This window comes from Boleophthalmus pectinirostris, unplaced genomic scaffold, assembly GCF_026225935.1.
Source record: "Boleophthalmus pectinirostris isolate CB_2022bp ecotype Guang Dong unplaced genomic scaffold, ASM2622593v1 HiC_scaffold_7, whole genome shotgun sequence".
NCBI lineage: Eukaryota > Metazoa > Chordata > Actinopteri > Gobiiformes > Gobiidae > Boleophthalmus > Boleophthalmus pectinirostris.
Window position 1 is genome coordinate 22,946,518 of NW_026571473.1, and position 27,261 is coordinate 22,973,778.

At 38.5% G+C, this 27,261-nt stretch overlaps 1 protein-coding gene across 1 annotated transcript; it reads right to left on the bottom strand.

Moving 5' to 3' along the window:
- Window positions 1–2,156: 2,156 nt before the first annotated feature.
- Window positions 2,157–27,261, bottom strand: pdgfra (platelet-derived growth factor receptor, alpha polypeptide). The gene is made up of 29 exons (XM_055165062.1): window positions 27,115–27,261; window positions 25,370–25,433; window positions 25,002–25,277; window positions 24,113–24,373; window positions 23,323–23,462; window positions 21,992–22,154; window positions 20,974–21,166; window positions 19,598–19,713; window positions 19,217–19,513; window positions 17,957–18,235; window positions 17,548–17,675; window positions 17,103–17,271; window positions 16,607–16,796; window positions 16,347–16,462; window positions 15,923–16,049; window positions 15,648–15,844; window positions 13,345–13,439; window positions 12,547–12,679; window positions 12,167–12,271; window positions 11,562–11,672; window positions 11,221–11,374; window positions 10,021–10,181; window positions 9,319–9,437; window positions 7,929–8,051; window positions 7,733–7,844; window positions 7,257–7,356; window positions 6,939–7,044; window positions 4,237–4,469; window positions 2,157–3,636 (listed from the first exon to the last, which is right to left on the bottom strand). Exons 2-29 carry the CDS (start codon window positions 25,413–25,415, stop codon window positions 3,489–3,491), a joined length of 4,398 nt encoding a protein of 1,465 aa, XP_055021037.1. The 5' UTR covers window positions 25,416–25,433; window positions 27,115–27,261; the 3' UTR covers window positions 2,157–3,488.

A 27,261-nucleotide genomic window follows, 5' to 3' on the forward strand; every position in this document is an offset into this window, starting at 1 on the left:
TAGAACCAGGGATTTAACATAGTCTTAGTAAAACCGTAAACAATGTAAACCATCTGTGTCCTTAATTACACACTAGGAACAGAGTCATAAACACAGACCCTATTAGTGACAAGTGCAAAAGAAATTTTTATAGGTTTAATTTAATTTAAGTGGTCTAGTTTGTCTGTTTACGACAAATAAAAGGAAATATGATCCTCCAATAAATACTGCACATTCACAACAGATTAAGGACAAAGTAATTGTTTTGTGTTTTGTAATGGCAGGAGCAGTTCCAGGTGCTTGTGGAGCTCAAATACACATATTATCATGGTTATCATAAATAGCTTTTGGAAGAGGCATACATTTTCCAGCTAATAATCGAGAGCCTTTCTTTACAGTTTTGATTTAAGTTGATTTTATACAGCAACTTAAAAGCTCCAAACATAGGAAGTCTGAGAAACATTTATTGAAAAGATGCACTATAAATATTGTGTTGCCTGGAAAAGGTCATAGTTTACCTTTCTTTCCATTTCTGCAAGAATGGACAGTATCAGGTGTCTGAACAAGTTTCTTTAATCTCCACTGAAACAACATGAAATATATTAGAATAAAAAAATTGAGAAAAACCATAGTTGGGAATATTCTGCATGGATATGGATGGGTTTTATGCCATATGGTGGAACACTTGCAGGCAAACAAACAGGAGGAAGCCAAATAAGAGTTAGGGAGATGCTTTTGCTCCATATTTTTTATGTAAAAATTTATATAGTGTAGCTTTAAGTGTGACATAATTTGGATACATGTAGGTCTCAGTTCTGGAAGGCCCATATACCTGCGGACACGCAAATGCACCTCCTTGGGCTTTGTGAACTATCGCTGAGTAATGTCCTACTACTATGTCTTACTACCTGAATCAGAACAAAAACATATTCATCAGGACGCCAGGAGGACACTTCTCAGTAGTTTAGTATTTTGACCCCGAGTCTTTGTGCCGCCGTTAGGCCCCACACAGAATACACAAAAGGAGACCAATGATAAATGATTTTTCCTCCTCTCTTCGCCTCTGGAAACTCGCTGAGATGCGCAGAAGTAGGATACAGCAGAAAAACAATTTGTACCCCAAAGCGACAGGTTTTAATAACACAAAGGAGAGTATTTAAGCTCATTCTGTTTCCAGAAACAGCTTTGCTGTGTTATATCATTCAGTTTTTATCATTTGTATTTTTAGCAGTTAAATTTGTAAATAAGTTATGTAAAATGAGTACAAATCGGGGAGAACAATGCAAGAAGTTAAAAAGATAAATTATAATAAAAAAACATCCGCGTTAACCTGAGTTTTGGGGATACGTTCCCTTTTTTCAGCTCGTGCTCTGGCGCCCTTAGTCCACTTTGTGTGGACTGTTTCTGAAAGTCGACTTCCATCTTGTGGAAAGAAATGGTCATTACAATATTTCTTCAGTCCACTTCGATTTAGCCTAAATGTTTTTATTAAAAGGGACCGCATGTGTTAATCAAAACAAATACACAACATTTAGCACAGAGATTAGATTACCTCTGTAATCTATTAAATAAATAATAATAAATGTGTTTATTTATCTTTTATATTTTTAATAAACCATGCGCTTTGAGTTTAATTGTGAGAATGCTGACTGTGTTTATAGTAGTTAGAGTGTTTTTTCCGTGGAAAGTCACATTATAAATGTGATTGTTTTTTGTTTTACTCTCATAAATGGGATATCTACTCAACTACTTTAACTATAACCTAAATTAGGCACTTTAAAAATAAATAAATACATAAATTAGACTACTTAAAGATGCATTGTGTAACTTTTCTGGTGGAGGCTCAGTCAAATACTTTTTCCATCCTTTGCTTGGAATGTTTCTTAAAACCTTTCTGTCTTCATGGAGACCAAACCAGGCCAAGTTACAGGTCAGATCTGTGGGGAGGCAAGAACATGTTTTTCTAGGTATTTTTGAGCCGTAAAACCACCCAACCACCTAAATGTAAGGTAGAGCTGTTTAAGGTCATATTATGGAATATTCTGGTGACACTTAACCAGAAAGTTACATAGTGCACCTTTAATGGAAAATGATTTAGCATTTCTGCTAATCCCATTTTATCTCACATTGCCATTTCTACATGTTAGTCTTCATAGTGATGCTGGAAGAAACACATCCTCATTATAAACTTTTATTGAAATATAAATCATCTGAATGTACATGTGGTAAAATACTGAAGCATAGTAGTAAAACATTGTATTGGGCGAGTACTTACAATTATAAACACTGTACCGTAAACAACACACAAACACACCAGACATTCACATCCACTTTTTACACAAAGGAGTCTTCTACAGCTTAAGCTTTTAAAGCCCTCTGTCTAATACTATTTGGCAACATCAAAATCAGAATGGAAGAAAATAAAAAGTGCAAGAGTTGATTGCAGATTACATCATCACATTGACATTGATGGTGAGAGGCAGTGGCGTAGCTGGTACAGTAGCTGCTCTACTACAAAGACGGTACAAAATACTGACACCAGGTCATTGCAAGTACCTTCAAATGGTTAATATTGCTAATCTTAATGAAACAATTAGCTGGCTTTGGTCCTTTAAAAATTTGATATGATTTGTTTGTTGTCAGAGTCAAATACAACTTTCCTGTTTGAATGGTCCATTAAAGCTGGCATAAAGTTGGATGTTTACCGGGTGCAGATGATTGATATGTGCTATACAAAATACTTGAGTGTAACCCCAATACTCATCATATAAAGAAACTCTGGATCTATTTACAATACAATCACATTTCATTTGGGAAGGTCCGTACGCTGACAGCAACCTATTGGGGCAAAACACTGGAGCAAAAATGGTGGAGACACAAGGCAAAGAAGCTTACAAAGGTATTTTCATAACAGTACCTTCTATTTCAACAACTATGGTCAAAATCTACGCAATAATACACAATGAAGTATAAAAATAAACTTGAAATACTGCACTTTGTAGCTACTAAAGACATTATACAAAAACGCACAGTCCACATGTTGTGCTTGTGATTCTATTCCACTGATTGTGCCAGCATCTTGTGATTCTAAGGCAGGTCACTGTAAGAAATGTTGAACCTGCTAATGCTTATATAGCGTCCATAGTGCATCTGTAGTGGTTTTCTATGGCTAAATCAGATCTTCTCATGGCACGTATCATTCATCCCTTTTTTGCTTATTTTGCTGTTAAGAAATGCCCAATATAGTAAAGCTCTACCATACAAAAGTCAATGTGTTATCCCTCATATCTGAAGTTGTTGTCAGATTCGCAGATTTGAGTCCCGTCGTCTCATTGTTGCACGTTCACATCTCCAAGCCCAGCAGGGGGCAGTGTCCAGGGAGGTGTGGGGAGCGTACCCTACTGTCATCACAGTCTTTTCAGACAGTGAAGTGGTTTGAATTGTCCTCAGAATAAGTCCATAGAAGGAAGACAATTATTTGGAGTCTTTGGTTGTCCCATAGGCTCTTGTCACAGGAAGCTGTCCTCCACCAGGTCGCTACAGTCTAGACACATTTCGTCCAATAGCGTGATGTCCTCCAAAGTCTCGCCCTCTCGCTTGGGTAAAGTCGAACTGCTGGAGCCTGTTTCAATGGCGCTTTCTTCGGATGTTTGAGAACTGAAAAACAAAGAAAACATAGAAAACAATGTTAAATATTAAACAAGACACAAGAAGATCTCTAGGCCTGTTTCAATAAAATATTACCAGAATTGCCAACTGACATATGGGGTCATTCAGATATGGGATATGTTTAATAATGGTGCTTTTTAATTTATATTTAAGGTGGTCCTAAATATAAAATATACACACTACTACTAGTCCACTAGAACAAAACTTTTCTAACATTTTTTTTTTTTTTTTTTTACCCCAAATTGTATTTTAACACCATCTTTTTATCTATCACCAGTACCAAAAGTGAATTTGCAAAAACACATATTGATTGAGGATTAGAATATACCAAGGATATAAAGTGAACTAAGTAATAACATCAAAGTTCAACCAAGAAATGCTTTAAAGGTGCATTGTGCAACATTTCTGGTGGAGGACAAACGCAACACCGCTCACAGTTAGAATGCCAGTTTTCTAGGTATTTTTGAGCTATAAAACCACCAGTAATTCAGTAAATGTAACATGGAGCTGTTTAATGTCATATTCACTTCGAATCGTATTATATACTAACTGATGCTGTGCATGCGTATTTGTAAATAGTCTTTTCACCTGTGCCTGTTCCTCTTGCCGTAGTCATCGTCAGAAATGGGGTCGAGGTCGGGGAGGGGGATGATGTAGCCACTGTCTGAGCTCAGGCGCTGCTCATCAAAGCCGCTTTCCCGGTCCTTGAGTTTGCCCTGGTTTTTGTATGTGATGCCGATATAGTCGTCACTCTCTGTGCACACGCGGGTCACGGCTGGATGGTCGCTCTTCAAAAACTCATGGTTCACTCTTTCATAATGCTGCAAGACAACAAAAGAAAACATAAAATTAAACTGGATCTGATCTCGCTAGACTTCAAAATAATGTTGACCCTACTTGGGTAGAATGTATTATGCAATGGTTTTCTGTGTTGAAAGAAAAATAAGCATATTTTCTATTTTTCCACCTACTTGGCTGTAATCTTCCACAAGATTAAATAAAACTTACATTACTACTTATACTGTTTTTACTATTATATAGGGATGTAACAATAACTGAAATATCGTGATATCGTATCGTCAAAAGTCTCAGTAATATCATGGGCTGTCACAATATATCGAATCACAAGTTCCCTTGCTTAAATGCATGGTTTTATAGTAGCCACAGCTTATAAACATAGAACTACATAGATAACACTTTATAATAACTACACCTTATTTAACCTTAATTAATAATGAACAAAGACTTAATTAATAATGATTCACACTTAGTAACTACTTCATTACTACCTTAATTAGCACTTGCACTTAATTTGTTTGTGCTGTAAATAGTTACTCATAATTATTTCATACTTAATTATTCATGGACTAACCATTTGAGCATTTATTAATCATTAGTAAACTATGAGAGAATGATTTACTAATAATGCAATGCAATGATAATTCAGGCAGCTGTTATCTGTTAGTTAAGTCTTTTTGAGAGCTTTTCTAAAGTGAAGACAAATTATGCTTTATTAAGCATTTACTAAGCGTGAATCATTATTAATTAAATCTTTGTTCATTATTAATTAAGTCTTTTTTCATGCTTTATTAAGGCTAAGTAAGGTGTAGTTATTATAGAGTGTTACCACTACATATCCCATGATCCATTTCAATGCAGACAACATGAAAAAATATGTTTTTCATGATGGAGATAATTCAAACCAAAATGTTGTCAAGGTATTTTAAAAGCAAAAAAGTCTCCTATCTACAATTATATTAACGTTTCCAAAATATCGCAATAAATATCGTACCGTGAGATGCATATCGTGATAATATATTTGGATAACATTACATCCCTACTATTATATATTTCCATTGCAGACGTGCCACCTCCATAAAGTTAAGTTGCTCTAACACTGCCCTAATCTCTTAAATAGATCATCTAACAATCAAAATAATTTAAAGTAACATCAAATCATTAAATAGAAAAAGTGTAATAAATAATACAATAAAGATGCTTTTAAGGAACAGACTAATCATTTGGCAAAAGGTGACAATGTCGATAAACAACATCGATAAATATATAGCACAGTGGTTTGCACAAGTTAAATCAGATTACCATTAAAACTGTGAGGTGATGCTCGTAAAAGTGTGAAGTATATCCCTAGAATTCACTCTATTTTAGTTGTGGCACTTGAGGCGTTCTTCTGGCTCCCTCAGGCTGTGATTTAACCTGGAAATCACACATGCGTCCTGCCTGAGGTGCTAAAATAGGAGTGGGAGCTGCTCTGGAGGGCTGTTTTCGAGTGCCATGTGTGCTTTTAATGGGCTCGTTTAGGTTTGGGAGGGTGAGGACATGACTGGTCTGCGTCATTACCTACACTAAGGCTGGCCACTCTGACACACAGCTGCACTTTTAGGCTTGTGTTTTACGGAAATATAGACCTGCTAAACCACTAAAGGACGAGAGTGCAACTAAAGCAGGAAGTGGAGATTTCTGAGCTGTTTATTTTCAACTTGCACATAGTAAAGTCAATTTCAGCTGCTCTGTTTTATATTGGGATTGGATATGAGAAAGAAAGCATGGGTGATGTTGAATGGCATCATATTCTCTTCATACGTGCTTAATTTGGGAAGTGCTTCCTAGTACTAAAATTGGTAGGGGAGGCAAAACCAGTTGTCTGCACATACACATTACAAACTATGTTACACAGGAATAATTTCAATAATTTCCAACTTGATTTTGAGGAATACTCGATATCGATTTCAATACCACAAAAAATATATAAAGTATTCTTACTTAGACAACCTAATGTAATGTTTAACATTAAATAATAATACTGTGTTATCATCTGGTCCTAGTCCTGCACAAGATCATTCTAAACTGTTCAGAAAAGGTACATTTTATTGTGTTTGTGAGTTTTAAAAAGTGTATGTATATATATTTTTTGATAAGGACTTATTATCATTTAGTATCAGATGTTAAGTTTTTTGGCAACCCAACGTACTATAAAAAGAATTTTCTCGAGATCCTCTGCATCCCAAAATATAAGTGTCCTCCCTAAGAAAAGACTAAAATCAAGCTATTTGTGTCACGCATTTGTATTATTGCAGGAGCATTTTTACTCAAATTTAATGCTAAGATCCTTATCAGAGAGTCAATTTACAGGATCACTGTGAACATAAAGGCCAAGGGGATGATGTGATTGTGACTTGTGGTGGGTAATAATCATTTTAAAAAGCTTGGCAATATTGAACAAATGTAAAGCTGTAAGGATGTGTGGTCATTTGAAGTGACAGAGCACTCACTCTCTTGTAGCTGGAGGGGAGCAGTGTAGCAACAGTTTCACTCAGACCCAGGAAGGATGGCCTCTTCTCCGGTTCACTGTTCCAGCATTTCATCATCACTTCATACCTGCAAAAAACATAAAAACATTAGAGCAAGAACAGAACAACCTGTGCCTGGTGATTGGGCTGTGACGCACGGCAACACCACTACACAGTACAGAACCGCTCCATTACAAGTGTGTGCTACAGGCGTTTCCATGAGCTATATGTGAGAGGAGACTATGTAGATCTAAACAATAACGCTGCTTGTTAAAATGCATCATGAGGCTGATCACATACACATCATGAGGAGCATGCTCTGGTTTGGACATCCTGTATCCGCTCTTGATCTTGTTGTAGAAGCTGGAGTCCACCACCATCCCCGGGTATGGAGTGCCCCCTGCAGGTTAAAAAGATTTCACAAATTATTGTTATTGTCTATATTTATGTCCTTACAACTTAATGCACACTTTGAAAATATGAACAACCGCTTGTCTTCATTATGATTTTATCGATTTGCCTGACATGTTTCGCAGTATGGCACATAATGTATCCATCTTGCATTTATTCAATTACATGTGTTTATATTGATCAAACATCTATTCTTACTGTTAGCATGCTCGCCTTTCTACAAAGATATGAAATGTATCTGCTTTTGTCCATGAAGACAGATACGTTTGATGCAATAATACAGAACATTCCAGCCTATGCAACAACATCTCCCCATTTGCCTCACTGAAACGTTTGTAAATTCATTTCTAAAACCCCAAGCTCACCTAAAGAGAAGATCTCCCAGAGCAGGATACCGTAGGACCAGACATCAGATAGAGTGGTGTACATATTATCAAAGATGCTCTCTGGGGCCATCCACTTCACTGGGAGGAAGGTCTGTGTAGAGGAGAGAAAGAATATTAATCACACTTACACACATTTGCAAAAGGTATGCACATGTATTAAACATTGAAGACTTACACTTCCTTTGGACACATAGTTGTTGTCATGCATGATGTCCCGTGCCAGTCCAAAGTCACAGATCTTCACTATCTTGCCCTGGGACAGCAGCACATTTCTAGCAGCCAGGTCTCGGTGCACACACTGGAGAAAAAGGCAATGTATGTTATTTGCACATACTCATCCATCATGTCCTTCTACATTATTATGAATTACTTTGTGTACAAATTGTGCTCTAGAGCACTGTTTCCCAAAGACTGAGTTTAGAGATTGTTTGGGTCGCCTTGTCATGATCTGCATGTAGATCTGCAATATACTGACACTGATATGGGTGTTGCACTCTCCTCCTGCACCCCGGACTGGAAACGCACTACAAAAACCCAGACAAGCCCACCTATCTCATGAGAAATGTTCAAATATTAAGACATGTTTTGTATAATTTATAATCTTTTTGTAATTATTTTATTGACTATTTTGTTCTAATATTGCTGGTTCAATGCAATGTTGAAAAGAAAAAGAAATGGACTACATTTAATGTCCAAATAGGCGACTTACAGATAATTGGACTAACTGTGCAGAAAGAAATTATTCCTCAGTCAACAATAAAATATCCTCATTAATGTTCAGTAATGGTCAAATCCACCTTTATTTTGTGATTTACAAATAATGTCTATTGACTTGGGTCGCGAAGGTTTGTGACTTTGAAAATATGGGTCCTCAGAAAAAAAAGTTTGGGAAACACTGCTCTAGAGTTAAATCAAAACGTATTGAGTAACTTATCAATACTAAAAAAAAATCTATACTATACTTATTTGACAAAGCAATAATACTGGTAAAAGAATATCAATGTTAGGAGGACACAACTGGACCATTTCTGAATAGTTTTGAAACCTCTGACTGTATAATAGATTTAATATAAAACCACATGAAAACATGAACAAAACTACTGTTCAATTATGTTGAAAACTACAATCTGATGTCTAAAAAAGTAATTGTGACAACACTGATCTACAGTTTGTGAAGCAAAGTGAGTGCTTCCAGTAGAAGTCCCCCACAGCCACTTGAATATTTTATGTCCACTGTCAGTTCTCCTGCATAAAGCCAGTCTTTGTGTAAACACGGCGGCCAGAGCTTTGGATGTGACCAGTGTGTATTTAAGTATAATAAGTATGGAGCTTCTGGCTGTAGTTCACGTCTCCCTGTGCTGCTATATTGAGTCCCTGGCCACACTCTTATCACACCCCCACTGGGCTCCCTCAGTCATTTTGGCAGGCACAGCTGTCATCATACAGGGCACAGATTCACAGGCAGACCGTCACCAGGCCGCAAGTCCTATGTGGCATGTGACCCGCGCTCCCACAATGTCCACATTCATTCATAAGCATTTCCTTCACTTCGGGGTTTGACTCACATTTTTGGATGCCAAGAACTCCATGCCTTTGGCCACTTGATACGTGAAGCTCAGCAGATCCGTGGTGGTCAGGCCTTCGTTCAAATCGTCTGTGAGCAGGATGTCGATCTCGCTTTCCCCTTTTAAAACATACACGGACACATGTTTAGGTACAGTAAATATAGAGTTGGCACAAACCTGGATTTTACTAATAGCAGGGAGAAACTGGACATTATTATGCATGTGCTGCAATTATCCTCCCTATGTAATTAGGGGGAAGTACCAGGCCTAAATTCTGACAAGGGTGTATCCGTCATAGTTAAACCAAACTGACAAAAAGACACAGTTAAAACCCAAGAAAACTCATAAAATAACCAGGGCTTGGGAATATATGATTTTTTTCTCATACTGATAAGAATGCCCTGATATTGAATTTTTCATGGATCAGATACTGATTTCATAATATCGTTCAGGCAATATCCCTATTTTGGTCTATAAATTAGTGCAATAAGATGATCTACTTTATGCTGGATAATATTCCTTTAGTTTAAACTCTAAAGTCTAAATAAAGTGAGCTCCAAACCACACTCTTACTGTGGATTGCCCTCTCAGTTAAACAGACCAAAGCTGATAAATGAATATTAGACATTACTTGTGTTAAATGTGTTAAATTGCCCAGCCAACCAACTGTAAAAGCAAAAGTAAGGTGAAGTGTGCCCTCACCAGTGGAGGACTTCTGGGAGGGGGGGTGGTCATAGTTGGAGGTCAGGATGTCAGAGTATTTGGAGGAGTTGCTCATTTCCAGCATCGGGACATACTGAGTGCTATCAGCCTGCTTCATGTCCATGTAATCTCCTTTACTCTCAAAAGAAAGGATCACGTAGCTGTGTGCAGAGACAAGGAGAACAAACAAAGCAGTTAAATTATGTTAGTAAAAAGTAAGTTATGTAATTTATTTAGCAAAATACATGATGCCTGTGATAAGATTTCAGTCATTTCCAGCATTTTACATGATGTTATAAACCCTGAATAGCAATATTTTTGTAGTGAAAACCTCTAGCATTTTTTCTCTAGCTTGGACTTAATGTGGTGTGGTTTGGGTCTAACATGGTAAACCTTAATTCAATTTTAGTCTGGTCATTTTGAGGTGTGGTCGCTGTGAGTCATAGTTTTATTCACCCAGCTTTAGAGCACAAGGGTGCGAGAGAGGGCTGTAGTTTCACTGTGGCTCCTCCGAGTGGAGCCAATTAACAGGTAACTCCAACACAATGAAATTAGGTTGAAATCTGAGGCTACTCCAGACCAGGATTGGATTAGCTGAAGATGCCAGACAATTGCTTGGTCGGTGATAGAGTTACAGATAATAGGGGCATGTTCGAGAGAGAAGGGGGTCCAAATTGTTTCAGTGGACGTAATGTTAAAATTTGGTTATAGAATCTGAGGTAATCCATCTTCTTATTCTTATTCCTGTAGTCAAATCTGTATGGGCAATTTGCTGTATTTCACAACATCAAAATAAAGATGGACAAGATTTACAAAGCACTTAAAGGTGTATTGTTTGTCTGGAATGTTTCCCAATATGGAATTAAACCTTTCCATCTTCATGAAGACCAAACCAGACCAAGTTACAAGTCAGATCTGAGGAGAGGTGACCCCACTCACAGTAAAAACCTGTTTATCTGGGTACTTTTGAGCTATAAAACCACTTGTACTAGTAAGGCAGAGCTGTTTAATGCCATACTGAGAAACATTGCAGGCAGAAACAAGCAGGTGACGCAACCTGACACAACTTTTTTGAGCATTTTTGGTTAATTTGAAAGTTATATTCACACATAAAGGACACAGTGGCAATATATTCAACTAGTACACTAGAATAAGGTCACAACTTTATGTTTGTATAATTGTATGGATGAATAATTTTACCTCCTGCTGCTCTCGTCTGCCGGGTTGATGCCAAAGATGTCCAGTTCCTTCTTGGTCTTCTCTGTGTTTAAACTCAGGAAGCTCTCCCTGTTCTTGTGCAGATAGTTGACCAGATCTCCATAGAAGCAGTACTCAGTGATAATGTAGATAGGGCCTAAGGAATGCACCAGAGTCAGTTACAAGGCTAATCTTATCCAAAGCACAATAAACACTAATAGATAACCCACAACATGCATCAAAAATGCCATTTCAAATCAGTTTAATGTCTCGAAATGCGTCATATGCCAGCCACTCCTAACTGTATGTAATGCTATTGTCTAAAACTCAGGTGGACTATTTACCTGACTTGGTGCACGCCCCAAGAAGGTTGACAATGTTCAGATGTGGTCCAAGATGGGTCATGATCTTCAGTTCGGACATGAGAGCCTGTTTCTCACTAGAACGGGCTGTGGCTGGAGAGAAAAAATAATGACATTTATATTTTGTCCAGTCAAAATCTATTTCTATTCTAACACCTTATTATTCATTGTATTATATTGCATCATATCAACAAACCACATTCCTAGTTTGTAAATTTTGTGAGGCAGAAGAAGACTTTCTGATTCTGATAAGCAAAACATCCCTCAAAAATGGTAAATATATGATTGAATTCAGAAACTGTATAACATAATCAGGGCTAGATTTCTCTCACTTTCACTGGAACAGACCTAGAAATAATTATATCTAAACTTCTGAAAATGATGTTTCATTGGATTATAACATATAACAGTTTATAGTTAATATATTTTTTGACTATTCAGTTTTGTGCATACTACATTATACTGGTTTATAATTTGTAATTTGAATATGCTGAACCTGCCTAGACACTAGAACTTCATAAGTGTCATGATTACAGTAGTAAAAGGTACTACATAAACTTATTGCTAGGTTTTTCTAGTATACTCACGTTTTAGCATTTTCACTGCCACCTTCATGACAGGCTGAGAGCGGCTGAGTCCGTAGGCTGTGCCCTCTACCACCTTCCCAAATGCTCCAGAGCCCAGTATACGACCTGTCAATCACACAAGATGAAAGCCCTGAGTAAGAGAGTGAAGGATCTAAACAAACACATTTCTGCCTGTGTTTTCTCATGTGTGACCCCCAAAGAGGCTGCATTTGTCCTCTATTGCCCAACAAGCAGCCAAACAAAGCTTTTCCCTGAGTAGATTATCTTATCACTGCATCCCCTCAAAGGCAGAGACCACAGCCGCTCAGTGGGAGTGGCACCAAGGTTCAGTAAATGACAAATAGAAAAATGTTTGAACTGTGTTGGTAGAAATATCTCACCCAGAACCAGTCTATCTCGAGGGAACTCCCATCTCGAGTCATAGGGCAGCTGCATAGGGTCCACATAGATGTATTCATGGCCATCGGGGCTCACAGACTCAATCACCCGCCAGCGGATTTCATATCTGGGTTTCTACAAGACAAAATTAAAATAATGTGCTTGTAAATCTACAATATTTCACAAATAGTTATATAAAAAGAGTTCAAGAAATAGTTTGACATTGATAAGATACCAGCAAAAATATAATGACAACAAGTACGTATATTCCACTGAAAATGAGCATAAGACATTTTTTTATATTTTACTAAAGAAAATAACTACATAGAAAAACTCAACAGGCATGTGCTATACAAGCAACAAGTGTATTATCAAGCTATTATCAAATAGTTACCAGCAACACTGAACTTAAAGTACCCAACTCTTTCACATAAATTGCATGTTGTCTTCATCTAATTAGAAAACTTTTTGTCTGTTGTATAAAACTATATAACACTTTGGGATAAGAGCTGATTGGCTGTGCAAAGGTGGACCACTCTGTTTTACTTTTCCATCTTAAAAAGCTGCTTTAAAACAAAAAAATAATGCATGTGAATAGTAGCAATGTGGTCAAGTGTTGTATGGAAGAAGTTTGATGTAAATACCTACTGCCTACTTTCACATTTTGAAAATCATGTAGCTATAACAACCCAAATAAAGCTCTGTCTAACATTACTTCAGGAAGACAATATTACGTGTTTGGGAAATGCTTTATCAGTGAATGAATGACATGAATGAGTGCTTGAGGTTGGCTCCAGTACCTGTTTCCATATGACAACCAACACAATGAGTGAGATGATGACAATGACCAGCAGCACCAGCACAGCAGCAGCTACGGTCAGCTCAGGGTGAGGGCCTGTGTGAGGGCAGAGCGACTCGTCAAACACACTTGTATGGTATGCAAAATGGTGCTTTAAAGGGCCCATATTACACTATTTTCTGACCTATGTTATAATGTTATTTCCTCATCAAAAACATTCCTGGAGTTGTGTTTTGTTTCCGGAGTTCTTCTCTCAAACAGAAAACCCTCTGATCCGCCTTGTAATGTCAGGTGGCATTGTGGCAATACAGGAAGTGCTCCATTGTGTTTTTAAACTCTATACATCTTCACTTGAATCGTCTGAATGAGTTCTACCCTGGAATGCCAATCCCTACTGTACAAAAAGTAAAATGTATTTCTTAACCTGAAAACTACCACAACATGTCATCACAAGGGAGAACAGAGCATTTTGAGCTTTACAGACTAATAATAAAGAATTATTCAAACTTGTGAATAAAACAAAACACAACTCTAGGTATGTTTTTGATGAAGCAACAGTGTAACATGCCTTAACACTCACAAGAGTCAAATTCGCATAACATAGGACCTTTAAAATGCAACAGAGTGGAGAACAGGGGAGGACGGCTTTTAGTGGCTAAGAGCAAAAGGTATGCTGGGAAGATAAGATACAAGCAGAGGGGGAAGGGAGGAGGGACCTGGGACACTTAAGAGGGGCTTGCTGTTAAGATTACAGGATGAGTGTGTGTGAGTGAAGAAGGGTGGTGGAAGCCTCATCAGAGACACCCAAAAGGTCTTAACGAGCTCTGGTTTCTCTGAATTATCTGACAGGACAGAAAGAGAGAGAAAGAGAGAGAGACTACAATAGCACATCTTCTGACAGCTGCCCCAACACTGACAGCTCTAAGTGCGGCCCAAACACTTACCCCTGAAAAGATTGGTTGAGAAACAAAATGGAAGTAACGGTATGAGGAAAAGCATTGAAAAGAAAAGGGAAAGTGACACATGTTGAAGGATGTTATAAAAAGTGTGAGAAGGGCAAACAAAATTCAGTAGTGAACACCTTAACGTCATCCAGATACATTTTGTTCCTGGTCATAGGGGGTTTTATGGTTGGTTGGCTGCCAGGGTGGAGGGCAGGGGGCTCTATAACTCTATGGGTTCTATCAGAGGTGGGACCAAGTCGTTCTTTTGCAAGTCTCAAGTAAGCTTCAAGTCTTTGACCTCAAGTCTGAATCAAGTCCCAAGTCATCTGCTTTGAGCTTCAAATCATTTCAAGTCTTTAAACCAAAGTACCAAATATAGCTTAGATTTTTGCAATTTATATGAATTTTAAACAAAATTGTACTTAAAAATTCAAAGTATATTTATATATGAGTATTTATATAAGAGTTGTAGAAATGCTATTTTTTCCTATTGAAATGTCTTGACAAGATCTTAGTGTGACTCATGACAATCAGAATAGAAAGAATTCAGATTTAAAAGTGCTTATTAACAGTTATTTTGTTATGTAGTCTGCACATAAATGGAAGGATCATGTTCCATGTAGTTCCCTCTGTTGTACTGGATTGTACAGCATATTACTGTAGTACATTTAAGGATACCACATCACAGTATTTCAGTTGCATCCAAAGTAACAAACAGAGAAGTGGGAGGAACATGTTCCAGTTTGTTCCGGTAAATTCTGCACAGCATTTATCAACTGTAAAGAGAAAAGTATTTTCTAAAACAGATATTTTTAGAAGCATCGGCTCTTCTCAAGACACAGGGCTCAAATCTGAGTCAAGTCTTAAGTCATTGACCTTCAAGTCCAAGTCGAGTCTCAAGTCCTAAAAATAGTGACTCAAGTCTGACTCGAGTTCAAGTCGTGACTTTCAAGTCCCCACCTCTGCGATCTGTACAGCTTTTGAAAGAAATATCCAAACTTTTGAGCCACAAATGTTGAAAATTATCATTAGGTTTTTTTCTCTGCACACTTGCCACTTTATTCTTATGGCCTTAAAGTCCTTTCAACAGAGAAGAGTCCTGTCTCTGGGATTGATTAATGGCATCTCATTAGTTAGTTTTTGCTGACATGTGGATAGACCCTGTAATTATGGAGAAATTACCTATAAACATGGTCAAAACATCTGCAGCCTAACATCTTAACAGCTGACCTGACCAGCCTTCCAGCTATGGGCAGCAACTAACTCATCATGCATATAACCCCAAAACTCTTCATTGGCACATTTTTTGTCATCATTAGTTTCCTAAATGTAAAAACAACCATGTGAGGAGCCTCCTTACCATTAGACACCAGCTTGACCTCCCGACTCACAGCGGCCATGTCATTTTTAGCCAGACAGCGGACAGCCAGAGTGTTTTCCAGATGACCGAACAAAACCTGGCTCTCAAGATTATTCTCCTCATCCATGTGTGCGTCCATGGTAACATCGGTGGAGTTGGCAGGGAGAGGCACCCAAGCAGACGTATCATTGGCACAGCTAAAGAGACAAGAACAAATTTACTTTGACTTTACTAAATAATATGTTTACAAATCTGGATGGAAAAAGAAGGCTCACTTTTTGATGTTTTTGCAGACAAACCACTCAACTTCAGGAGTGGGTTGGCCCCGGGCGATGCAGACCACAGCCTGACCAGAAGCTGAACCATGATGGATGTCCATGAGGTCCACAATAACAGCAGGCACTGTGACAAGACAAAAAAAAAAGACGCAATCAAAATTAGAACAGAGCTATGCAAAATAACTTAAAATCTGTAGTTAAACAAAAACAGATCTCTACAAGCACTTTATTTTATTATGATATGCTAAGTATGTCATTTAGCCAATTAACCTTCAGATTTCAGAGTGTAAACAATACTAAACAAATTAACAAAGATTTTTTTTCATATGTACTTCATCATTTCTGGTATTAAAGTATGAATATCCAACATTTTCAGTCCCAAATAATTTGTATTGTCATCAAAAAGCTTTCACTGCCTCACCTTTGACCTGCAGAGTGAAGCTAAGCCCACGACTTTGGTTTCCACTTGTGACGTTCATTGTGTAGTTCCCGCTGTCCTCCTCTTTGGCCCGGATCAGGGTTAGGACACTCAAATACCTGCAAAAACAGAAGGGAAACCTCCAATAAGCGTTGAGTTGTTAAATCACTACCTCACTAATTACAAGACTATTTACAAGTTGAACTCTGGGAACTTTATTTAAAGCTTGTCATTATGGGGCGTTACAACTGCTGTGGACTCACCTGGTCTCGCCGATCTGCCGGAGGGAAGTGGAGATTTCCGCAGTAACATCGCCAAGAGGAAGTCCTTCTTTGAGCCAGGTAACGCGAGGGCTTGACAAAGCACTGATTTCAGCTCGGAACTCACGGACCTCATCAAGCTCTGCTGTCTCAAATGCTGAGAATTCAGGCTTAATATCCAGAAACTCCCTCTCTAAAATGGAAAAAAAAGGAACATTTTATTAAAGCACAATTTTAAGTTGAGATATGGTTTCATTTTTACAATTTATAATGATTTAAATGTCTTATATAAGTATGACAATATTTAATTTAATTTACAACAATTTGTGCTTTAATGCCTTAAGGTTTCTTGAAACAATAATTAAACATCAATCTCAAAATAGCTGCTCCTTCGCCAAAACAAGGGAGCCATATTCTACACCATCTAGTGCCACTACTCTTCACATCCCCGTATTACACAACATGATGATGATTCTATGTATTTGTAAAAGTTTCATACCATAAACAGTGACAGTGAGAGTCTTGGTTTGGCTGTCGTTGCTCATGACATCTGTGATGGAGCAGGTGTAGATCCCACTGTCTTTTGTGGAGGCGTGGGGAATGCTCAGTGTGTACAGGATTTCCTGGTTCCTCTGGTCCTCCTTCACTGTCTTAAAGCCACGGTTGGCCTGTCAAAGAAAAGATATTTTTAAACAACTCACCACATACAATATTGTAAGTCTATCGATAGTTGATGAAAACTTTGGATTGTTGCCATAGCTACTAGCAATTTAAAGCTAAATGTTGTATTTTTTGAATGGTATAAGTCCAGTAGGAAGCTGAAACCCACAGATATGATCGACCATAAACCATAGATCAAAACATTTTGAATTGTAATATTGATTTTACTGCCAACCTAATTACATAAAAACATGGCTTATTTGGTTTTAGTCAGTTAACCTTACCAGTTTTCCCGGGTATTTCCAATGATCCTCCAGAACTTGTGATCCTTTTGCCAGGCAGGTCACATTGATGGTCTCCCCCACCAGCAGGGCCGTCCTTCTGGCACTGAGCTCAACATGCAAAGCACTACCTGAAATCACAAATGACCACATCAACATTCTGTAAAAATAACTTTAACAACTACGCAGAACTGAATTTAAAGGACCGTCTAGTCTATGCTCCACATGTCAAGTTACAAGTCAGGTAAAAAATGCAATACAGGTATGGTTAATGCCATTCTGTGGAACATTCCAAGCTAAATAACATTTCCATGAGGACACAAAAATGGCCAACTCCCACTAGAAGTTACTCAGTGCACCTTTACACTATGGCCCAAAACATTCTAAGTTAGAACAATACCAACATACTTACCAACAGTAGCACCAATCCAGCCATGGACGATGTACTCCTCACTTAGGTACTCCTGTCCGTTTATAAGAGCTTTACACACGTATGTCCCCCCAGGAAAGATCCCCAGCGCGCCCCTCTTGCTGTCGTACACACAGGGCACGGGTTGCTGCAGGTCCACATTCACCAGAGTGACATTAGCGCTGGGGTCGGACACTCTGCACTGGACCACCATCTCATCGGGGCCGGACAAAACGTGGTTACTAAATGACAGCAAGGACGGGATGAAGGGCACCTCAGGATCTGGAGGTAACAAGGTAAGATATACAGTCAGCATCAATGTGTACTTGTGTGATAATCAACACGGAAAGTTCCCCATAGATTTCTGCCCAGTAGGTTATATTGTAATGCATTAATAGAGAAACTTAAAACATGAACTATTCTAAAACAAACAATATTTTACTTTCCAAAGATGTATAGAAAAGATATAATAAGGAAACCACAGGCCAATTGATAAACAATACCAATGTGATTAGTATATATATATTTTCAATTTTCCATCCGGAACTACCGTATTTTTCCGACTATAAGTAACACTTTTTTTCATAGTTTGGGTGATCCTGCGACTTATATATTAAAATTTTCACACTAACAGTCGCTAGAGGCTCTAGGCTTGTGAAGCTGAAAACTGTAATCGAGCAGCAGAAAGAAAGTCTGGAGTGAGTGAGAAAATTTTGAGGGACTGGTGGAAAGTGGGGATGGCGATCACAGCTTCATGGCAACCGGGCAAGTGAATCATGCAACTTTTCTGGAAGTCATTGGATGGATCGACAAAGCCTGGACTTCAGTGACAAACGAAACCATCCTATCGGGATTCAGAAAGGCCGGAATAATTCTAACTGGAGCTGATGCTGAGTCTGAAGGCAAATAAGCAGAAGAGGAAGCGGCACTCCATTTACCTCATGGATCTATGTTTTACCTCCAAAGATCGCAAAGTTGCTCAGAAATGACACCGAGGATGAAGAATACAATGGATTTAATGATTTGGAGTGAGATGGAGAGTTTGGTAAACTTGCTATGTTGTTTATGCTATAGTTATCTGAATATCTGTTCATATGTTACATTAACATATTAACGCCTATTCAGCTTGTTGTTCTCTATTCTATTAGTTGCGTTATTATTGTGTTATAGTTTATTAGGTTTATATATACTTGGCATTGGTTGTAAGTAGGTTAAACAAAATCCTGTAAAATATGATCAAAACTAGTGCAATAAACGATATACCTGGCACATAGACATAGATGGCGCTGTCGTCCATGCTATCCGTGCTGTTGGAGCTGTAGTAGCAGCTGTAGTATCCTGTGTGCATGGCTGTGGCGTTGTCCACAGTAACAGTGTTGACAAAGAGACCATTACTGTCTTCCTGCGTCTGCTCAGGGACGACCAGGGGGGTATTCCAGACAATTCTGCCATTGCCCCGACAGGTGAGGGTGAAGGGGGAGTGTAGGGGCACCACCATCTCCTCATTTGGGGGGAGCAATACCGGAGCGGAGGATGGTGGGAACATGACTGCAGAAGGAGCTGGAGAAACAATGAAAGTCAGTATTCAATAGCAGTCGCCATATGTAATGAATATACACTATAGAGACGTGCTAAGCGTTTTACCTTTAACTTTGAGGTCAAAAGAAAAGTGAGCACTGCGTGAACCACTGGTAGCGATGATGGTGTACTTCCCGTTGTCCTTCTCCAGAGGTTGGCGAAGCTTGAGAATGCTCTGATAGCTGAAAAAGATATTCACTTTATTTTTGTAGAGCTCAAAATCACATCAACAGTTGCATTTCAGGGCCTAGCAAAATTGTTGTTTCAACCCACAGAAAGTTGGAAAATAAAACCGTGAAACAACATTGCAGCAGAATATTTTAACAATTTTGCAATCTGCTTTGATTTGTATACAGAATATGAATGCCAAGAAGTGGTTCAAATTGACTATAGGTATTTCTTAAATGAGGTGTGAACTGAACTTTCAGTCTGTAATGCCATTTAAGACTAAAACTCACCTCTTCTCCCTGGCATTTAGTATTACCTAGACAGGATATCTTGGTGTTTTATTGTAGTTTTCCTATGTATAGCGTTATCTGTTTTTTTGTTTGTTTTTTTTCCAGTTTTTGATTACTTTTATGTGAAGCACTTTGGTCAGCTGAAGTTGTTTTAAATGTGTTATATGAATACATTTTAACTGAACTGAACTGAACTGAAACCAGAGGTAGGACCAAGTTGTCTTTTTGCGAGTCTCAAGTAAGTCTCAAGTCTTTAACCTCAAATCTGAGTCAAGTCCAAAGTCAAAGACAGGCAAGTCCAAGTCGAGTCTCGAGTCACTGGCCTGTAAGTCCAAATCAAGGCCAAGTCATCTGCAAAGTACCAAATATAGCTAGTTTTTGCAGTTTATATCAATTTTTAACTCAATTGTACTTAAAAGGTCATGGTATATTTATATATGAGTATTTATATAGTTGTAGAAATGCTCATTTTTCCTTTTTAAATGTCTTGACAAGATCTTAGGGTGAATCATTATGGTCAGAATAGAAAGAATTCAGATTTAAAAGTTCTAAATAACAGTTATTTTGTCATGAAGGATCTAAGGATGTTCTATGTAGTTCCCTCTGTATATTACTGTAGTACATTTGAGTATGTACAGTACTTCAGTTCCATCCAAAGTACCAAACAGAAGAGGGAGGGACATGTTCCAGTTTGTTCCTGTAAAATTCAGAGTCGCATTTATCGACTGTAAAGAGAAAAGTATTTTATAAAAACTTATATTTTTTTAGGAGAAACATCAAGTCTTCTCAAGTCACAGGCCTCAAGTCCAAGTCGAGTCCCAAGCCTTTCATCAAGTCAAGTCTCAAGTCCTAAAAATAGTGACTCAAGTCTGACTCGGGTCCAAGTCACAACTGAAACTATGACAAATGAAAGGTCCATAGTGTTACAGCTGAACCTGAACTCCAATGCATTTGTATACTCAATGTAAAAATGAAAGTTCTCACCGATTGCCCTCAAAGTGACTGGTTGTAGTGAGGACATAATAGTTTTGTTCAATGTCCTTGTCATCTTTCTGCCATAAGACTTTGGGAGCTGGGTAGGCATCAATCAGGATAGTAAACTCTGTCTCCTCCAACAGACTGACAAACTCTGTAGACAAAATCCCGCTATGGTCCAGACCGACGTAAGAACTGGTTTCTGAAAAGACATCAAAGTAGACCAATTAGACATTATATAAAAAAAATAATAATATGACGTGTATATTATCTGAGATTAGTGCTATGTGAGGTTTCATATGGATACAGGAAATACAGAGGAAAAGGAAATCAGCCATCTGCTCAGGTCGTCTAGTAAAACACACTGAGATGATGTTAAAAGCAGAGGTGAAGCTTTACAATCGGATGGCAGCAAATGGCTTCCACAAACCGCTGGGCCACCTCAGGCACATAAATAAAACTATTTAAGCTCCACCAGAATATCAATGAGAATGTCAGAGAATACGGTTTGAAAAGTAACCTCATGCAGAAACAATATCGACATAGAAATCTTATATTATGTTTACATATATATATATACTCTAAAGACAACAATTAGGAAAAGTTATTTGTAGGCTCTGATTGACCATGGACAATTTAAATAGTTTCTTAATTTTGGGGTAAATGATGCTTCGAATAGTCCACTATGGTAAAAGGTCTACTAACACGGATAATTTCTTCTTTTAATGAGTTAAGTTAGAAAATTCTGTTTATTCCTGGGTTTCAAAATGATGAAAAATCACGACTGTTGCCATAATGTTTAACTAGTTACAACAAAATAGTATGTTTTGGTTTGGCTGAAATTATAACAGGAAGCTGAAACTCATGAATATTTGAAAATGGTTTGCAACATTGAAAAACATACAAAACAAAAGACTAAAGTAGTATGTTTTTGTAAAAGTAATTTCATTTAATAGCCAATTTGTGACCATTTTCTCTACTTAAAATATAGACTTTAGCACAGGTCTGCACATCTAACTGAACTTACCGAATACAATGACAGCCACGGTCCCAGTTTTGACCTCTCCAGTGATCTGATCCGTAACGGAGCACTCATAAGTACCACTGTCCTGAGCAGAGGCTTTGGAGATGTGTAGCGTGTAGATGACATGTTCTGAAAAGACGTCTTTCTTCTGAACAGCATCCACCGCCTGCAAAAAGCACATATACAGGTCAAAGATCAAGCAACCAGCAGGAAGAATATTTAGAATATTTAGTTTTCCAGTAAGAGAGACAGAATGTTCATTGTGGGGCTAAATGCTAATGGCTAAAACACTTGCTACAGCACAGGCGATAAATCAGGATCATAAGGTCTTTTAAAGCCTGTAATTGTGACCAAGACCAAAAACAGGAATTGGGGTCTCAAAGTTTTCGTCCTTAGGGCATCTGGGAAAGGAATTACAGGAATTCCAGGTTGGGAAAAAAATTATTTAACGCATTAGGAGCATACAAACAAACATAAATTGAAGTGGATTGAGCTGCAAAAATACACTCATCCAACTGAGGTCAAGCCTTTAGAACAACTTCCTAAGACAAGCTGCTTAGATCTTTCCTGTCTTTTTTTAGAGTTAACTGTACAGTGTTATTTGGCTGACATCCTCATAATAAAGACACAACATTTGGTCACTCGGTTTCCCGACACAAGCTCAAGTAACCGCTATGGGCTGTCCTTGCAGTTATATTCTGCTTGCCCCAGCTAAGTCCAAAACCATTATTTGCTAATTTAAGCTTTAGTGGAAGCTGGTAGGAAATGGGCATGAAATGTAAAAAAAAAGTGATGTTACACAAACATATTGCTACCTCTGTACTTTGTTACTATACAATACTATACAAAACTATCCTCTATACCAGGGGTCTCCAACCTTTTTTCTCCAGTGAGCTACCTTTACAAAACGAAAATGCTAGAGAGCTATCAATTTCAGCAGTAGCAAAGAAACTGAGTAAATATAAGAACCACGGTGAGCTTTAGATGGGAAGTTAGATGCTTACAAAACATAAACCATTATCCATTTATCAGTTCACCAAGTTAGGCATCAAAATGATACATTTACAATGGTAATAAATCAGATTGTACTTATTATGCACAATACATATAATTCAAAAACCCCTTGGTGAGCTACTTGGAAGGGAGTGGAAAGCTACTGGTACCTCCTGAGCTACAGGCTGGAGACACCTGCTCTATACTGTATCTATATTACTGTATTATAATCTACTTTGGACCTACGGCAAACACAACTAATAGTTAGTCACAATACTAACAAATAGAGATATATACAGAAAGCCAGGCACATTCATTCACTGCTTTATGAGCTGCTTTACCTGTTTCTTGGGGTGAAGCCACTGCTGCTGTAAGAAGGGTCCACCTTGAACAGTGCAGGTGATGTCCAGAGCCTGTCCCACAGTGAGTGTCTCATCACTGGCCTTCACTTCTAACTTGAGGTCATCCAAAACTGCAGTGTCTAGAGCCAACAATGCACGTTAGACAATAACAATAAATGAAAACCAAAATGATTATTATGTTAAGAAACACGTACTTATTAAATCTAATACTATCTCCATATCACATGTCTTGCTTAGAACTACAGTGGAAATGATGTAGTCCACTTTTAGACCTGGTTTAGCCCTAGATTAGACCTGGAATAGTCCTATTACATACTTGATTTAGATCTGTTGATACTTGGAAAGCCAAATATTTTATTTGGTGGTACTCGGTGTGAAAGTTTGAGAGCCATTGGTCAAAAGCACTCCAGCAAGAAAAAGGCAGAACCCACTTTAAAATAAATAATAGTTCCATGCCTAAGTACAGAGCATTCAGGATTTCTTTTTATCATAACAAAAGAAACAAAGCGCTCAGTTAACAGCATCTCTCACCTCACCCAAACGTTTTGACATGGCTGTATATAGACTGAGGGTGAAGTCATCTGTGATAATGACATAATGCCACATAACGCAGTGAGATCATCGTCGGACAGAAGAGTGTTCCCAGCTGTTTCTCTGCCTATATCTAATCACCTCTGTAACTCTAAATAAATGATCTTCCTTATCACTAAAATAAAACAATTCTTATGTCCAAATGTAACACCCTATTCGTTACCATTGTTTAACTGACCTTCATCCTCAACAGTGTAGATAGCACTCTGAAAGGTCCGTCCATTCACAGTGGTCTCGCAGTAGTAGCGGCCAGGAGACAAAGTGCCAAAGAAGCCGATTTTGTTGTCATAAAGAATAGAGCGCTCCTCTCCGCTGACCACGCTCTTCAGGACTACGTGGTACTGAGGGTCAGATACTCGACAGGAAATGGACACACCAATATGATCCATGGGCACAATCAGGTTTTCCAGAGACTCTGGGACAAAGGGTGTTAGGGGATCTGGAAATTTGGGAGAGAGGAAGATAAGTGAATATACATTTCACACATTTCATAACACCACATTACAAGAGAGATGTTAAGTTCAGTGTTTTCTGTGATACTATCATACAAACAGTGCACTGAGAGAGGTACATCATTACATCCCAAAATCAGAAAAACAACAAAGCTGAGTCCACACAGAAATTTGGCAATAAGAAAATCTCCAGTGGTATATATATATATATATATATATATATATATATATATATATATATATATATATATATATATATATATATATATATATATATATATATATATAAATGAACATGGACTTTCTTTTACAAGGTTCAGTACAGACAAAGCACAAACAGGGCCTTGCTTCTGGCTGGACTAGGCTTGTTTATGAAGTGGTGATGCAGTTTTAACTCATTTGCTCAGTTTTAGTTTTGTTTGTTGACGTTTTATTTCTAGTGGCTAATTTTGCATCTACTACTGTGCACTGTCTCTTGCATTTCTGAGTAGTTAGATTTTTTCCTGGCCAATGTTTTCTTTGGGCCTACAACAGGCGCAAATGGCATGTCGCAACCTCTCTAAATCACTCATCAACTCTTGTAAGTTGTTGCAGCAAAAGGCTTAAACATATTACCTGGTACAAAGACGTATATGCCCGTCTCGTTCTCCTCTGGCTCTCCCTCAAAAGTCTCGTACGTGCACATGTAGTAGCCGGTGTTCTCCACAGTGGCATTGTCAATGAACAGCGTAGAAGTGTAAAATCCCGGTAAAACATAGGCGTTATCAGGCAAAGGTTCGGCCCAAACCACGCTCTTCTTCCCCGTACAGCTAATGTTGAACATGGAGTTTGGCTGCAGAATAAATTCCTCTTCGTTGGAAATGATAGTGGGTGGTGACAAGCCGCAGGTAACTGTAAATAAAGAGGTGCTACATTAGGAAGTGTCGCTAATGAATGACTGGGAAGTGAAATCTGCACTCTACGCGACACATTAATTAACTTACGTGAGATAAGAGTCACCAACACAGCGCACGGCTTTAGCACATCCATGCTGATGGATGTTCTGGCCTGCAGAGAGAGAAAAACCACCACTGAAAATGTGAATTTGATACTCAGTTTGTCTTATGATCTGGTGTTTTCAATGTATTTCAATATTTTGGGTACACTTTGTCTAGACTTAAGCAATATCCCATAATCATTGAGCCCATAAAAGTTAGCCTTTCAGAGCTGACATGAATGCCAAATTCCCTTAAACTATTTTACAAGTCGCCACGTGGGGGCGACATAGTCCGCTATTTCAGACATCGAGCGTCATCGCACTTCTCCCCCATCGCGCGTTATTTTCCCTTCATTTTTTATTACCGCCCAGTTCTTAGTGTTTTTTTTTTTCTTTTCGGCTGAACAATAGATGGCGAAAATATCACTTAATTTAAAATGCTACTATTAATATTTTGACTAGCCTACTGAAAATAGTTGACACAGTTACCCTATTTGTCAAATGTTCAAAGTTGTTTCTGAGAAAATAATCTACTTGTTTAGATGGGTTTTCTTTTGTTTGTGAACTGTTGTCTAAAAATCCAGGTCTGAGCTGTCTCTCTAAATGATGGATTCCGGTTTCAGTGGGGCCACACAGTCTGGTCCGGGCTCCCTTTGGATGAAAGCGCGTCTGTGCGCCACATTGTGGGTTTCTGCTGCACACAGACTTTTGATAGCAGGCCCTAGTGTAGATTGGTTTGTCGTTGACACTTGTAGATTTGTGTATAATGAAACTTTTGCCCCGCGCAGTTTCCTGTGGGTGCCCGCTGTGGAGCGTCTGAGACGGCTTAATGATTCTTGGGTAACCTGGGTTTGGCTCACTCTATAATCAACCGGTCCCACTTAGCACAAAAGCGTGTATTTTCGCAGCATTCATGTCAATGATCTTTAATTGGATTTGACGTGTTTGTGAACACGCCTCGCCTTAGACAATCCAAAACGATATGTCTTTTACTTCTTTTTTTCTTCTACTGTGTGTTTAAGTCTGTCCCCTTTCTCACCGAGCGACTCAACAAATGTCCCTGCGACAGCTGATAGTCGTTTGGTGTAACTATCGCTTTGCGTCAGCAGCTGATTCCCATCGAGTTTGCGAATGCATAACATTCAAAGTGAAAGTGGAAAAACTTATATATCCTGAATATCAACTTTGTTAGAGTCCCCTTAACGCAGCAGGACTCATTTAGAAGAATGCGCAACCGCTCCAAAACCACACTCTCTTCTTCAACAAGACTCCAGTCTCTCCTTTGCTCCACCGTTGAAGTTTTTCCAGCTTTTAATTCCTCAGATTCCTTCGCGAAAACAATGCCGTGTACAACATTTCCAGTGCGTGTGTTTCTCATTAAGTGCCAAAGTGAGTGTCCCACAATGGCTCTTCAGTCCTCAGTGACATCTCCAGCTGTGAGGCCCGGACCCATCGCTTTCATCCCGTAGAGTCAGCGTCATGTCCCCGCTAGGCGTCCAGCACGGGGCAATATGCTCCAAACCAAAGTGTAGAAAATTACGCACTTGCTACTACGCGTAAAGGCCGTGCAAAACTTTGGATGCGACTCTTTTCAACTTTTAAAAAGTTTTACCTATTCTACAAAATGTATAAAATTAAATGTATTGTGTGCAGAAATGGATTGCAAATCAATATAATCCAATTTTCCTGTCACGTATTCGTGCGTAAAACTCCCCAATTAGTCGCAAAAACTTCCACAAAGCGCGCGTTTACCTTCAGTAATCCCCTCTTTCTATCGCTCCGGTGTCAGTATATCCACAGTGAATGGTCCGCAGTCAGGGTCCTTTACAAGAGGGGTAATCCTTCAGAGGTCCTGCGCTGGGCGACCATATGTCTGCGTTGTGTGGTGTGCGCCTTTCG